General features: G+C 51.5%; 2 protein-coding genes across 2 annotated transcripts in view; both read right to left on the bottom strand.

Annotated features, from left to right (window-relative positions):
* Nucleotides 1–13,769, bottom strand: part of LOC123770163 (uncharacterized) — a 38,399-nt gene that overhangs the window by 4,485 nt on the left and 20,145 nt on the right. The window contains exons 2-3 of the mRNA XM_045761837.2: nucleotides 4,741–4,965; nucleotides 2,269–2,391 (exon numbers count right to left, since the gene is read on the bottom strand). Coding sequence (XP_045617793.2) covers nucleotides 2,269–2,391; nucleotides 4,741–4,947 — 330 coding nt within the window. The 5' untranslated portion in view covers nucleotides 4,948–4,965. The remainder of the gene's footprint in view (nucleotides 1–2,268; nucleotides 2,392–4,740; nucleotides 4,966–13,769) is intronic.
* On the bottom strand, nucleotides 6,077–8,728 carry LOC138364791 (uncharacterized). Its single transcript, XM_069324765.1, has 2 exons — nucleotides 8,168–8,728; nucleotides 6,077–7,792 (listed from the first exon to the last, which is right to left on the bottom strand). The coding sequence occupies exons 1-2, from the start codon at nucleotides 8,726–8,728 to the stop codon at nucleotides 6,077–6,079; spliced, it is 2,277 nt and encodes a 758-aa protein (XP_069180866.1).

Raw genomic sequence — 13,769 nt, forward strand, 5'->3', positions numbered from 1 at the left:
ATAACCATGTACCATAACATTAACTATCCACTGTAACTACTCACTGTAACTACCCACTGTAACTACCCACTGTAAGTACCCACTGTAACTACCCACTGTAACTACCCACTATAAGTACCCATTGTAACTACCCACTGTAACTACCCACTGTAAGTACCCACTGTAAGTACCCACTGTAACTACTCACTGTAACTACCCACTGTAACTACCCACTCTAACTACCCACTCTAACTACCCACTCTAACTACCCACTCTAACTACTGAGTATATACACCTGGTTGTATAGAGCCAGCTCTACACAGCTGGCACTATACAGGTGTGAGTAGACAGGTGGGTGTACACAGCTGGCACTATACAGGTGTGTGTAGACAGGTGGCTCTACACAGCTGGCACTATACAGGTGGGTGTACACAGGTGGCACTATACAGGTGGGTGTAGACAGGTGGCTCTACACAGCTGGCACTATACAGGTGGGTGTACACAGCTGGCACTATACAGGTGGGTGTACACAGGTGGCACTATACAGGTGGGTGTAGACAGGTGGCTCTACACAGCTGGCACTATACAGGTGGGTGTACACAGCTGGCACTATACAGGTGGGTGTACACAGGTGGCACTATACAGGTGGGTGTAGACAGGTGGCTCTACACAGCTGGCACTATACAGGTGGGTGTACACAGCTGGCACTATACAGGTGGGTGTACACAGGTGGCACTATACAGGTGGGTGTACACAGGTGGCTCTACACAGCTGGCACTATACAGGTGGGTGTACACAGCTGGCACTATACAGGTGGGTGTACACAGCTGGCACTATACAGGTGGGTGTACACAGGTGGCACTATACAGGTGGGTGTATACAGGTGGGTGTACACAGCTGGCACTATACAGGTGTGTGTAGACAGGTGGCTCTACACAGCTGGCACTATACAGGTGGGTGTATACAGGTGGGTGTACACATGTGGCACTATACAGGTGGGTGTACACAGCTGGCACTATACAGGTGTGTGTAGACAGGTGGCTCTACACAGCTGGCACTATACAGGTGTGTGTAGACAGGTGGCTCTACACAGCTGGCACTATACAGGTGTGTGTAGACAGGTGGGTGTACACAGCTGGCACTATACAGGTGTGTGTAGACAGGTGGCTCTACACAGCTGGCACTATACAGGTGTGTGTAGACAGCTGGCACTATACAGGTGTGTGTAGACAGGTGGCTCTACACAGCTGGCACTATACAGGTGGGTGTACACAGCTGGCACTATACAGGTGGGTGTATACAGGTGGGTGTACACAGCTGGCACTATACAGGTGTGTGTAGACAGGTGGGTGTACACAGCTGGCACTATACAGGTGGGTGTACACAGCTGGCACTATACAGGTGTGTGTAGACAGGTGGGTGTACACAGCTGGCACTATACAGGTGTGTGTAGACAGCTGGCACTATACAGGTGTGTGTAGACAGGTGGGTGTACACAGCTGGCACTATACAGGTGGGTGTAGACAGCTGGCACTATACAGGTGGGTGTAGACAGCTGGCACTATACAGGTGGGTGTAGACAGGTGGGTGTACACAGCTGGCACTATACAGGTGTGTGTAGACAGGTGGGTGTACACAGCTGGCACTATACAGGTGTGTGTAGACAGCTGGCACTATACAGGTGGGTGTAGACAGGTGGGAGTACACAGCTGGCACTATACAGGTGGGTGTAGACAGCTGGCACTATACAGGTGGGTGTAGACAGGTGGGTGTACACAGCTGGCACTATACAGGTGGGTGTAGACAGCTGGCACTATACAGGTGTGTGTAGACAGCTGGCACTATACAGGTGTGTGTAGACAGGTGGGTGTAGACAGCTGGCACTATACAGGTGGGTGTAGACAGCTGGCACTATACAGGTGGGTGTAGACAGGTGGGTGTACACAGCTGGCACTATACAGGTGGGTGTAGACAGCTGGCACTATACAGGTGGGTGTACACAGCTGGCACTATACAGGTGGGTGTACACAGCTGGCACTATACAGGTGGGTGTACACAGCTGGCACTATACAGGTGGGTGTACACAGCTGGCACTATACAGGTGGGTGTACACAGCTGGCACTATACAGGTGGGTGTACACAGCTGGCACTATACAGGTGGGTGTACACAGCTGGCACTATACAGGAGGGTGTACACAGCTGGCACTATACAGGTGTGTGTAGACAGGTGGGTGTAGACAGCTGGCACTATACAGGTGGGTGTATACAGGTGGCGTGTAGAGTACTCACAAAGCCCCGGGCGGTGAGGTTCTCGTCACACACGACCTTCTGGCCCGTGGGCAGCTTCAGCTTGGGGAAGTACTGCCAGTCCGGACCTTCACCACCCCCGGCCTCGTACTTCAGCACCGTCGCCTGCAACACACCAGGACAACACTGCTGGTGGGGGGACACTGGTGGGGGACACTGGTGGGGGACACTGGTGGGGGGCACTGGTGGGGGACACTGGTGGGGGCACTGGTGGGGGACACTGGTGGTGGACACTGGTGGGGGGCACTGGTGGTGGACACTGGTGGGGGACACTGGTGGGGGGCACTGGTGGTGGACACTGGTGGGGGACACTGGTGGGGGACACTGGTGGGGGACACTGGTGGGGGATACTGGTGGGGGACACTGGTGGGGGCACTGGTGGGGGACACTGGTGGGGGAGACACTGGTGGGGGGCACTGGTGGGGGGCACTGGTGGGGGAGACACTGGTGGGGGACACTGGTGGGGGACACTGCTGGGGGACACTGGTGGGGGACACTGGTGGGGGACACTGCTGGGGGACACTGGTGGGGGAGACACTGCTGGGGGACACTGCTGGGGGACACTGCTGGGGGACACTGGCGGGGGGACACTGGTGGGGGACACTGCTGGGGGACACTGCTGGGGGGACACTGGTGGGGGACACTGGTGGGGGAGACACTGGTAGGGGACACTGCTGGGGGACACTGCTGGGGGACACTGCTGGGGGACACTGGTGGGGGACACTGGTGGGGGAGACACTGGTGGGGGACACTGGTGGGGGAGACACTGGTGGGGGACACTGCTGGTGGACACTGGTGGGGGACACTGGTGGGGGGCACTGGTGGGGGGACACTGGTGGGGGACACTGGTGGGGGACACTGGTGGGGGAGACACTGGTGGGGGACACTGGTGGGGGACACTGGTGGGGGACACTGGTGGTGGACACTGGTGGGGGACACTGGTGGTGGACACTGGTGGGAGACACTGGTGGGGGACATTGGTGGGGGACACTGCTGGTGGACACTGGTGGGGGACACTGGTGGGGGACACTGGTGGTGGACACTGGTGGGGAACACTGGTGGGGGACACTACTGGTGGACACTGCTGGTGGAACACTGGTGGTGGAACACTGGTGGGAGACACTGGTGGGGGACACTGGTGGAGGACACTGGTGGTGGACACTGGTGGTGGACACTGGTGGGGGACACTGGTGGTGGACACTGGTGGGGGACACTGGTGGTGGACACTGGTGAGGGACACTGGTGGGGGACACTGGTGGTGGACACTGGTGGGGGACACTGGTGGGGGACACTGGTGGTGGACACTGGTGGGGGACACTGGTGGGGGACACTGGTGGTGGACACTGGTGGGGGACACTGGTGGGGGACACTGGTGGGGGACACTGGTGGTGGACACTGATGGGGGACACTGGTGGGGGGACACTGGTGGGGGGACACTGGTGGGGGGACACTGGTGGGGGACACTGGTGGGGGACACTGGTGGGGGACACTGGTGGTGGAACACTGGTGGGGGACACTGGTGGGGGACACTGGTGGGGGACACTGGTGGTGGAACACTGGTGAGGGACACTGGTGGGGGGACACTGGTGGGGGACACTGGTGGGGGACACTGGTGAGGGACACTGGTGGGGGACACTGGTGGGGGACACTGGTGGGGGAACACTGGTGGGGGACACTGGTAGTGAACAGTTGTAGTAAATTTTAATACATTAATAATGATTGTGCCATTAACACGGACAACATTTGGGTCATAAAGTGGGACAAATATGGAGAACAAAATAGAGGGTCAGTGGGGCTACCGGGAGTGGTGGCAGTAACACTCCCGGTTGTAATAAAGGGTCAGTGGGGCTACCGGGAGTGGTGGCAGTAACACTCCCGGTTGTAATTGTTTTCCATGTCGTGGCGCCATCGACTAAGGCGCGACTGGGATTATCTCGGACGTAGGTTCGAACCCTCATCACGGCCCTTGTAGATTTGTTCAGTAATTTATGTTCAATGATAGCTGAACATAGGCTGCCATTTAGGAAGTAAGGAAGGTTACTTAGAGTTGAATAAGTAATTCTTAGTTTTTATCTTAAACTGGTTGACAGAGGTACAGCCTTTGACATGGTTGGGAAGGTCATTAACATTCTGGGTCCCTTGATTTGTAGAGCATTTCTAGTTTGGTTAAGTCGCACTCTTGGAATATCAAATAGGTGTTTGTTTCTGGTGTGGTGCTCATGGAAGCGGTCAGACGCTTGACCTCTGTCGGGGATTGTGTCAGGAGTCTGACAACTTTCAAATGTTTTGAAGAGTCAGTGTGGTCCGGCGGGTTAAGTCCTGGCTGAAGAACAGATAGAGAAGTCTGGAAAACAGTTCACGGATATTCTACTTAATTTCACTACGAGGAATATATCACAATATACTTGGTATACATGTGATATAGGAGAAGGGTAAGAGGAAGGTGGCGCCTACCTCGTCCACTATAGCCTGGTCGAGGACGCGACACTGTTGTTGATAAGAGAAGCGGTGCCAGCGGTCGCCGTAAGCCTCCCGCACAGCGGTCATGTCGTCCAGCATCCGGCGACACAGCGGCGACACGCCACGGAAGAAGTCCTCGGGCGGCGACACCTGGGCTGTGGTCAGCAACACCTGCCCCCGGAGGCTCGATGGTGCAGGCATAGCCGGCCCGCTCCTCACCTGGGGAGAGGAGGGGGTGTTAGTGTCCGGCCCGCTCCTCACCTGGGGAGAGGAGGGGGTGTTAGTGTCCGGCCCGCTCCTCACCTGGGGAGAGCAGGGGGTGTTAGTGTCCGGCCCGCTCCTCACCTGGGGAGAGGAGGGGGTGTTAGTGTCCGGCCCGCTCCTCACCTGGGGAGAGGAGGGGGTGTTAGTGTCCGGCCCGCTCCTCACCTGGGGAGAGGAGGGGGGGGGGGTGATAGGTCAAGGGGGGGCTACAGGGCTCTTGTTTGTGGGCAGTGAGGGATTGTGATCGTATGTGGGGAGGGGGTTGTGATCGCATGTAGGGGGAAGGTTGTGGTCGTGGCTGTAGGGGTGTGGAAGTTCTATATGTAAGTGGACACAATCGTCGTAAAATGTAAACACTCTCCCCTGTCATGTCACAGGAAAGGATTGCCACGTTAGACACCAGGGGGTGCGGACGTGCTCGTCTGCCCTGCCAGTTGCTACCTGGAGTTGCGTGTGGGAGGGTGCAGTTTGGCGTGTTGGCGCCATGGGGGGCTCCCCTCCCCCTGTTGTACCTGCCCAGTCTGTAGGCCTCGAGTTTTCTGATCGGGCAGACTATCCTGAGGTGGGGTTGGTGCTGTGTGACATGCTGCGGGGCCCTGTGGGGGATATTTATGGTGTTGAGCTGGTGACTGCCCGTAGGGTGATTGTTAAACTGACGACGGGGGAGGTGTATAGGGCGTTTTTACGTCGTTACGAGGGGCGGACCTTGCCCCTGCCCGAAGGTGCAGGCGCTGTGACTGTCTCCGATCGCTGTGGTGCCATCACGTATGTTAGCGTGCATCGGGCGCCCCTGGAATTCCCGGAGGGGCTGCTGAGGCATATTATTTCGGCCAGTTTGGAGCGGTCGTCAGTGTGCGGTTGCACCTGCTCTCCTCGGGTCGCTTAAGGGTGTGCGGTCGAACATTCGCACCCTGGGAATAAGGCTGCAGGGCAGACATTCCGTCTCAAGTGAAGCTTCTGGGTTGTTACGTTAGGGTGTATTATGCTCGTCAGCCCCGTACATGTTACCGTTGTGGCCTCTTGGCCCATCAGGCTGCTGGGTGCTCTGCACCTGTCGTCGCGCCCGTCAACCTCTTCCGTGAGCACGACTTCCCGCTGCTCCCTGTGGAGGAGGCTTCGGTGGATGTGGATGTGGACGACTCTTTGGCTGCTGCCATGCCCCGTGTGTTGCCTTATGCTCCTCCTGTTGCTCTTGCCCCTCCTCAGGAGGCTGTGTCGCCTGTTGCACCTCCTGTTGCTGTTGCCCCTCCTCCGGAGGCTGTGTCGCCTGTTGCACCTCCTGTTGCTGTTGCCTCTCCTCAGGAGGCTGTGTCGCCTGTTGCACCTCCTGTTGCTGTTGCCCCTCCTCCGGAGGCTGTGTCGCCTGTTGCACCTCCTGTTGCTGTTGCCCCTCCTCCGGAGGCTGTGTCGCCTGTTGCACCTCCTGTTGCTGTTGCCTCTCCTCCGGAGGCTGTGTCGCCTGTTGCACCTCCTGTTGCTGTTGCCTCTCCTCCGGAGGCTGTGTCGCCTGTTGCACCTCCTGTTGCTGTTGCCTCTCCTCAGGAGGCTGTGTCGCCTGTTGCACCTCCTGTTGCCTCTTCTCAGGAGGCTGTGTCGCCTGTTGCACCTCCTGTTGCTGTTGCCTCTCCTCAGGAGGCTGTGTCGCCTGTTGCACCTCCTGTTGCTGTTGCCTCTCCTCCGGAGGCTGTGTCGCCTGTTGCACCTCCTGTTGCTGTTGCCTCTCCTCAGGAGGCTGTGTCGCCTGTTGCACCTCCTGTTGCTGTTGCCCCTCCTCCGGAGGCTGTGTCGCCTGTTGCACCTCCTGTTGCTGTTGCCTCTCCTCCGGAGGCTGTGTCGCCTGTTGCACCTCCTGTTGCTGTTGCCTCTCCTCAGGAGGCTGTGTCGCCTGTTGCACCTCCTGTTGCTGTTGCCTCTCCTCAGGAGGCTGTGTCGCCTGTTGCACCTCCTGTTGCTGTTGCCTCTCCTCCGGAGGCTGTGTCGCCTGTTGCACCTCCTGTTGCTGTTGCCTCTCCTCAGGAGGCTGTGTCGCCTGTTGCACCTCCTGTTGCTGTTGCCTCTCCTCAGGAGGCTGTGTCACCTGTTGCACCTCCTGTTGCTGTTGCCTCTCCTCAGGAGGCTGTGTCACCTGTTGCACCTCCTGTTGCCTCTCCTCAGGAGGCTGTGTCGCCTGTTGCACCTCCTGTTGCCTCTCCTCAGGAGGCTGTGTCGCCTGTTGCACCTCCTGTTGCTGTTGCCTCTCCTCAGGAGGCTGTGTCGCCTGTTGCACCTCCTGTTGCTGTTGCCCCTCCTCAGGAGGCTGTGTCGCCTGTTGCACCTCCTGTTGCTGTTGCCCCTCCTCAGGAGGCTGTGTCGCCTGTTGCACCTCCTGTTGCTGTTGCCTCTCCTCCGGAGGCTGTGTCGCCTGTTGCACCTCCTGTTGCTGTTGCCCCTCCTCAGGAGGCTGTGTCGCCTGTTGCACCTCCTGTTGCTGTTGCCTCTCCTCCGGAGGCTGTGTCGCCTGTTGCACCTCCTGTTGCTGTTGCCCCTCCTCCGGAGGCTGTGTCGCCTGTTGCACCTCCTGTTGCTGTTGCCCCTCCTCAGGAGGCTGTGTCGCCTGTTGCACCTCCTGTTGCTGTTGCCTCTCCTCAAGAGGTTGTGTCGCCTGTTGCACCTCCTGTTGCTGTTGCCTCTCCTCAGGAGGCTGTGTCACCGTCGGGTGTTCGTCCTGCCCCGGATACTCCTGTGGTTCTTCAGGCTCCCGTCTGCAAGTCTCCCCTGTCTTCCTGTTCTTCAGCTGTGGTGCCTGTCACCGCACCCTCGCCGTGTGCCCAGGCTGTGCTGGGTGCTGGGGTGGCTGAGGGGCCTCCTACTGTGCTGGGGTGGCTGTGGGGCCTCCTACTGTGCTGGGGTGGCTGTGGGGCCTCCTACTGTGCTGGGGTGGCTGTGGGGCCTCCTACTGTGCTCAACCTGGTTCCCTGTGTGGTTGAGGATGCTGCCGTCCTGCGGAGAGCGTCGGTTCGCCCGGCTTGTGTTGACCGGGTCTCTGGGTCAACATCCGGCTCTGATTATGTGCGGCCAGTGCCCAAGCGTTTTCGACGATCTTCTGATTGGGCTTTTGTGGGAGAATTCGACGATGATGGGTCTTCCAGCGACGGTGGTGAGGTTCCGGTTGCGTCACATTCTCCGGCAGTGGCGGAGGTCCATGTGCCTGCGGCTGCCAGTGTGGTGTTTCTTCTGGTGTGGTGCCTGTGGAGCTTGCTTCTGGTGTGGTGCCTGTGGAGCTTGCTCCCGGTGTGGTGCCTTTGGAGCTTGCTTCTGGTGTGGTGCCTGTGGAGCTTGCTTCTGGTGTGGTGCCTGTGGAGCTTGCTTCTGGTGTGGAGCCTGTGGAGCTTGCTTCTGGTGTGGTGCCTGTGGAGCTTGCTTCTGGTGTGGTGCCTGTGGAGCTTGCTTCTGGTGTGGTGCCTGTGGAGCTTGCTTCTGGTGTGGTGCCTGTGGAGCTTGCTCCCGGTGTGGTGCCTGTGGAGCTTGCTTCCGGTGTGTTGCCTGCATGGGATGGTTCTGGGGCTGCGTGGGGGGTGGTTCCTCCTGCTGGTGGTATTAAAAAAGACTGCTCGCTCTGGGGGTTCCGAGTCCCCAGTTTCGTCCCCTGTTTCTCCCGTCTCCGGGCGTCTCTTCTGCGTCTCCTGCGGTGTCGGGGGTGGTGTTGCCGGCTCGGCGGCCTTCGTCTTCTCCTGTGCATCCGGCGGCGGGGCGGTCTCGGTGGCGTCTATCCACTCCTTGCGTGTCTTCTGCCTCCAGGGAGGGAGTGGTTCAGTCTACCTTCCCTCGTTACGCGACTACTGCCGCCCAGCTCCAGCAGCTGCCGCCTGATCTGGTGGTTCCTGAGGTTATGCCCGCCCCCCTGAGGCAGGGGACCGTTGTCCTCCCGACATGGAGTATTTAGTATGGCAGGCCTATAAGCTGAAATATCATCTGCATGAGTTTTCTCAGAAATATTCGCCACTCATTGAGGTCTTTCCACCTTTCAAGTGATTTTTGTGTGTGTTTGTGTTGTGTCCGTTTGTGTGCGTGGATGTGAGGTGCGGTTGCGTGCGTGTGTGTGTGCGTGTGTGGTAGTGTGGATGGGCCGGGTTTGTTTACTCGGTTCTTGCGTGATTCTGTGCTTGTTGTGTGGTAGTTGCTGCCCCTCGGGTTGCTTGTCTGGCCCTGCTTGTCATTTGCCTTCTGTTTCTGTGTTCATTTTTGTGTTTTCTTTATTTTTATTGTAGTTATGTATCTGTGCCTCTCCGTGTGGTTTCTGGGGCCAATAGGCTTGTTCTGTGGTGTTTCAATGGTTGGGTTGTTGGGTGCGGGTTTGGGTACTTTATACTTGTACTAATGTACTTATTGTTGTTATTGTTGTCGGCCCATCAGGTCGTGTTTTGTGTATTTGATAATTTGTACTTTTGTGACTTTGAAATTTGTGCTTTTCAAATTCAAATTAAAAAACTTCAAATTTTTTATTTTGAATTTGTGTTCCACTTGCCTAAAACTCTGCGTCTTTTACACCACAACTATGACTTGTTGTATAAGATGACTAGGTCTAATACATCACAATTACTGCCTATTCCTCGCCAGGATCCTCAACCTTAGACTGAGCCCACCTGAGCACAGACACTCTCCGTGCTCATCAACACGTCTGGCATGCTGAAAAATCAATTCCGATTAGATATGGACTCACCCGGACCATCAGGACTCACCCGGACCATTAGCATTCATCAGGACTCACCCGGACCATCAGGACTCACCCGGACCATCAGGACTCACCCGGACCATCAGGACTCACCCGGACCATCAGGACTCACCCGGACCATCAGGACTCACCCGGACCATCAGCATTCATCAGGACTCACCCGGACCATCAGCATTCATCAGGACTCACCCGGACCATCAGGACTCACCCGGACCATCAGGACTCACCCGGACCATCAGGACTCACCCGGACCGTCAGGACTCACCCGGACCATCAGGACTCACCCGGACCACCAGCATTCATCAACCACTTACTAAACCTGTATGTTTTCCTCAGTCATGTTTTCTCTCTATGAAGAGAGAGTGACAACACTGTATATACTTTCTCTAGAAAGGCGAACAATTAGCGGTGACATGACTGAGGTGTAGGAGTGACATGACTGAGGTGTAGGAGTGACATGACTGAGGTGTAGGAGTGACATGACTGAGGTGTAGGAGTGACATGACTGAGGTGTAGGAGTGACATGACTGAGGTGTAGGAGTGACATGACTGAGGTGTAGGAGTGACATGACTGAGGTGTAGGAGTGACATGACTGAGGTGTAGGAGTGACATGACTGAGGTGTAGGAGTGACATGACTGAGGTGTACGAGTGACATGACTGAGGTGTAGGAGTGACATGACTGAGGTGTAGGAGTGACATGACTGAGGTGTACAAGTGAATAAATGGGCATAACAAGGGTATAGTTCCATTCATCTGGGGCCAGATTCACGAAGCAGTTACGCAAGCACTTACGAACGTGTACATCTTTCCTCAATCTTGGACGGCTTTGGTTACATTTATTAAACAGTTTACACAAATGCAAACTTGCCAATCAACTGTTGTTATTGTTATAAACAGCTTCCTGGTGCTTTGGAGCTCATTAACTGTTTAATAATTGTAAACAAAGCCGCCAAAGATTGAGAAAAGATGTACAGGTTCGTAAGTACTTGCGTAACAGCTTCGTGAATCTGGCCCCCAGCTTCTAGGTGACTCGAACCGTGAACCCCTCGCGTGTGAAGCCCAAGCTTTATCTATATTATGTATATATATAATGGCTTTATGAGGGGGGATATTAATAGGGTATTAAAAGTATCAACACAAGACAGAACATGAAACAATGGGTATATATTCGATAAGTCTAGAAAGACTTATCGAATTTATACCCATTTAGATAAGTTTAAGAAAGACCCTGGGTAAATACTGGTTCGGTAACAGGGTTGTTGATTTGTGGAACCAATTACCGCGTGATATAACAGAAGTAGGATCCCATGATTGTTTCATGTGTAGGATAGACATTGTGTAGGATAGACATGTGTAGGTTGTAAATATGAGTGGGATTGGGTGGGTATAATTAGGTGCTGCCTCGTATGGGGCCAATAGGCCTTCTCTAGTTACCTATATTCTTATGTTAAGAACTAGCTGCTTCTTGTTAGTTAAGAACTTATTCTTTATTAAGAATGTATTCCTTATACTTAGGTAAGAATGTATTCCTTATACTTAGTTAAGAACTTGTTCTTTATTAAGAATGTATTCCTTATACTTAGGTAAGAATGTATTCCTTATACTTAGTTAAGAATGTATTCCTTATACTTAGTTAAGAATGTATTCCTTATACTTAGTTAAGAATGTATTCCTTATACTTAGTTAAGAATGTATTCCTTATACTTAGTTAAGAATGTATTCCTTATACTTAGTTAAGAATGTATTCCTTATACTTAGTTAAGAATGTATTCCTTATACTTAGTTAAGAATGTATTCCTTATACTTAGTTAAGAATGTATTCCTTATACTTAGTTAAGAATGTATTCCTTATACTTAGTTAAGAATGTATTCCTTATACTTAGTTAAGAATGTATTCCTTATACTTAGTTAAGAATGTATTCCTTATACTTAGTTAAGAATTAGTCCATTATTATTAGTTACGAATTAGTTTCTTAATATTACTTAATAACTAGCTCCTTATAAATAATTAGTTCCTTCTTAAGAATGACTTTTTTCATTTATTTACTTACATATATACAAGACGGTAGAAGGGGTTTATGAGAGTACATATAGCACTGATGTGTTTACATGGTTGTAAAGCCACTAACACGCAGAGTGCTTCAGGTCCTTAATCTAACTGATCATTTTAAGCAGGTAATTTATAGCAAGATTGGAAAAATTGTTAACAGGAAGATTGTAAGAAAATTTGACGAAAATTAGTAGGTACATTTTAGTAAAATTTGAGGATTATCAACAGGTATATTGTAGCATAATTTGAGGATTAATTGAGGATTATTTCTAGGTACATAGTAGTAAAATATGGGTTCAACATAACCATGACATATGATATCAATGATAACAATGGTAAAGTTGTATGGTTAAGGCACATATATTGGTGGAGTGGGCAGCACTAGATACAGTGTGGGGCTTGAAGCACAAGGCAGGACACTATGACGATGATATTAGCGACTTTTTGGTTTTGCTTTTTAATAAGGTGTAGGTTAGACAGCTTTTTAATTCACTAGGGAGTGAGTTCCATAGTCTGGGTCCCTTTATTTGCATAGAGTGTTTACACAGATTAAGTTTGACTCTGGGGATATCAAAGAGATATTTATTTCTGGTGTGGTGATAATGGGTCCTATTACATCTGTCCAGGGAGAGTTTCAGGGCAGGATTTCCACTTAGGAACAAGATTTTGTAAATGTAACTGACACAAGAGAATGTGTGGAGTTTATGTTTAACATGTTTAGGGGTTTAAACAAGGGAGCTGAGTGTTGTCTGAAAGCCGAGTTTGTTATTGTTCTGATAGCAGATTTTTGCTGGGTGATGATGGACTTGAGGTGGTTTGCACCACATGCACAGATACCATATGTAAGACAGAAGACTGAACTCAGCACCATATACAACACACAACCAAAAAAGTTTACAAAACGGTCGGTATACTTTCTAAAATCAGATATTGTGCGACTTAACCAAACTAGAAATGCTCTACAAATCCAGGGACCCAGAATGTGGAATGACCTTCCCAACCATGTTAAAGACTGTACCTCTCTCAACCAGTTTAAGATAATAACAAAGTACTACCTAATTAACTCCATGTAACCTACCTTACCCCTAAAGGTCAACCCATGTCTTGGTATTTTCAAACAATAATGTTTGTTGACCAACTTGTTTAATTGATGATTTTTGCTTCTCCTTTTTCCCTTTTTCTATATGAGTACTGGAACACTTGATGATATATTGGACTTGTATCCAAGATTAACCATGTAATGTATCAATTATATAATGTATATATATGATGTAACTATATAACCTGAGCTTGTAAAAGCACCTTAATCACCTTCAGTGATTAAGTGCTTAATGGCACACTAGTTTCTTTATCAGCTATCTCACCCTGTCAGCGTAAAAGAGACAAATGTATGTGAATGCATGTGTGTGTGTATATATGTATGTGTACATGTATGTATATATGTATGTGTACATATATGTGCGTGTGTATGTATATGTATGTGTATAAAGTATATATGAAAGCTGATCAGAATTGCATTTCACCTTTGTAAATGTACATTAATGACACTGTAAAAGACACATCTAACACTTTATGTAGGGCAGACGTAAATCTGTGTATCTATGTATTTACGTATGTAGGTTAGCTTAGCATTTTAAAAGCCCCGAATCACCTTCTGTGGTTGAGTGTTCAATAAACCCTTGAACTATATGTTTAACACTTCTCTAACCCTGTCCATGGTGGACAGAAGAAAATGTATATATGCTGGTTAGCACTGTAAAGTCTGGCCACGTCTGTGGTAAAAAAAATGGCTTGGTATCAATGGTAAAATACCATTATGTAATCTCAACAACCCATTGTTCCTTCCTGTCAATATATTAATATTATTATTACATATGGATATATTAGTGGGTAGTATAATGGGAGGATAGCAGAGTGGGGAACATTATATCTGACTTTAGGAAGTATACCAACCGTGTCTGAGACTTTTGTGGCTGTGTGGTGTATGTGGTGGTGA

Source organism: Procambarus clarkii, chromosome 14 (genome assembly GCF_040958095.1).
Source record: "Procambarus clarkii isolate CNS0578487 chromosome 14, FALCON_Pclarkii_2.0, whole genome shotgun sequence".
Taxonomy (NCBI): Eukaryota; Metazoa; Arthropoda; class Malacostraca; order Decapoda; family Cambaridae; genus Procambarus; species Procambarus clarkii.

Bases quoted from the DNA above. Each gene is read 5' to 3' on its own strand.
- LOC138364791 (XM_069324765.1), bottom strand. From the start codon at position 8,728: ATGCACAGGAGAAGACGAAGGCCGCCGAGCCGGCAACACCACCCCCGA. The intron at 7,793-8,167 runs GTGACGCAACCG...GTGCGGTGACAG, and splicing joins CTCCGCCACTGCCGGAGAAT to GCACCACAGCTGAAGAACAG.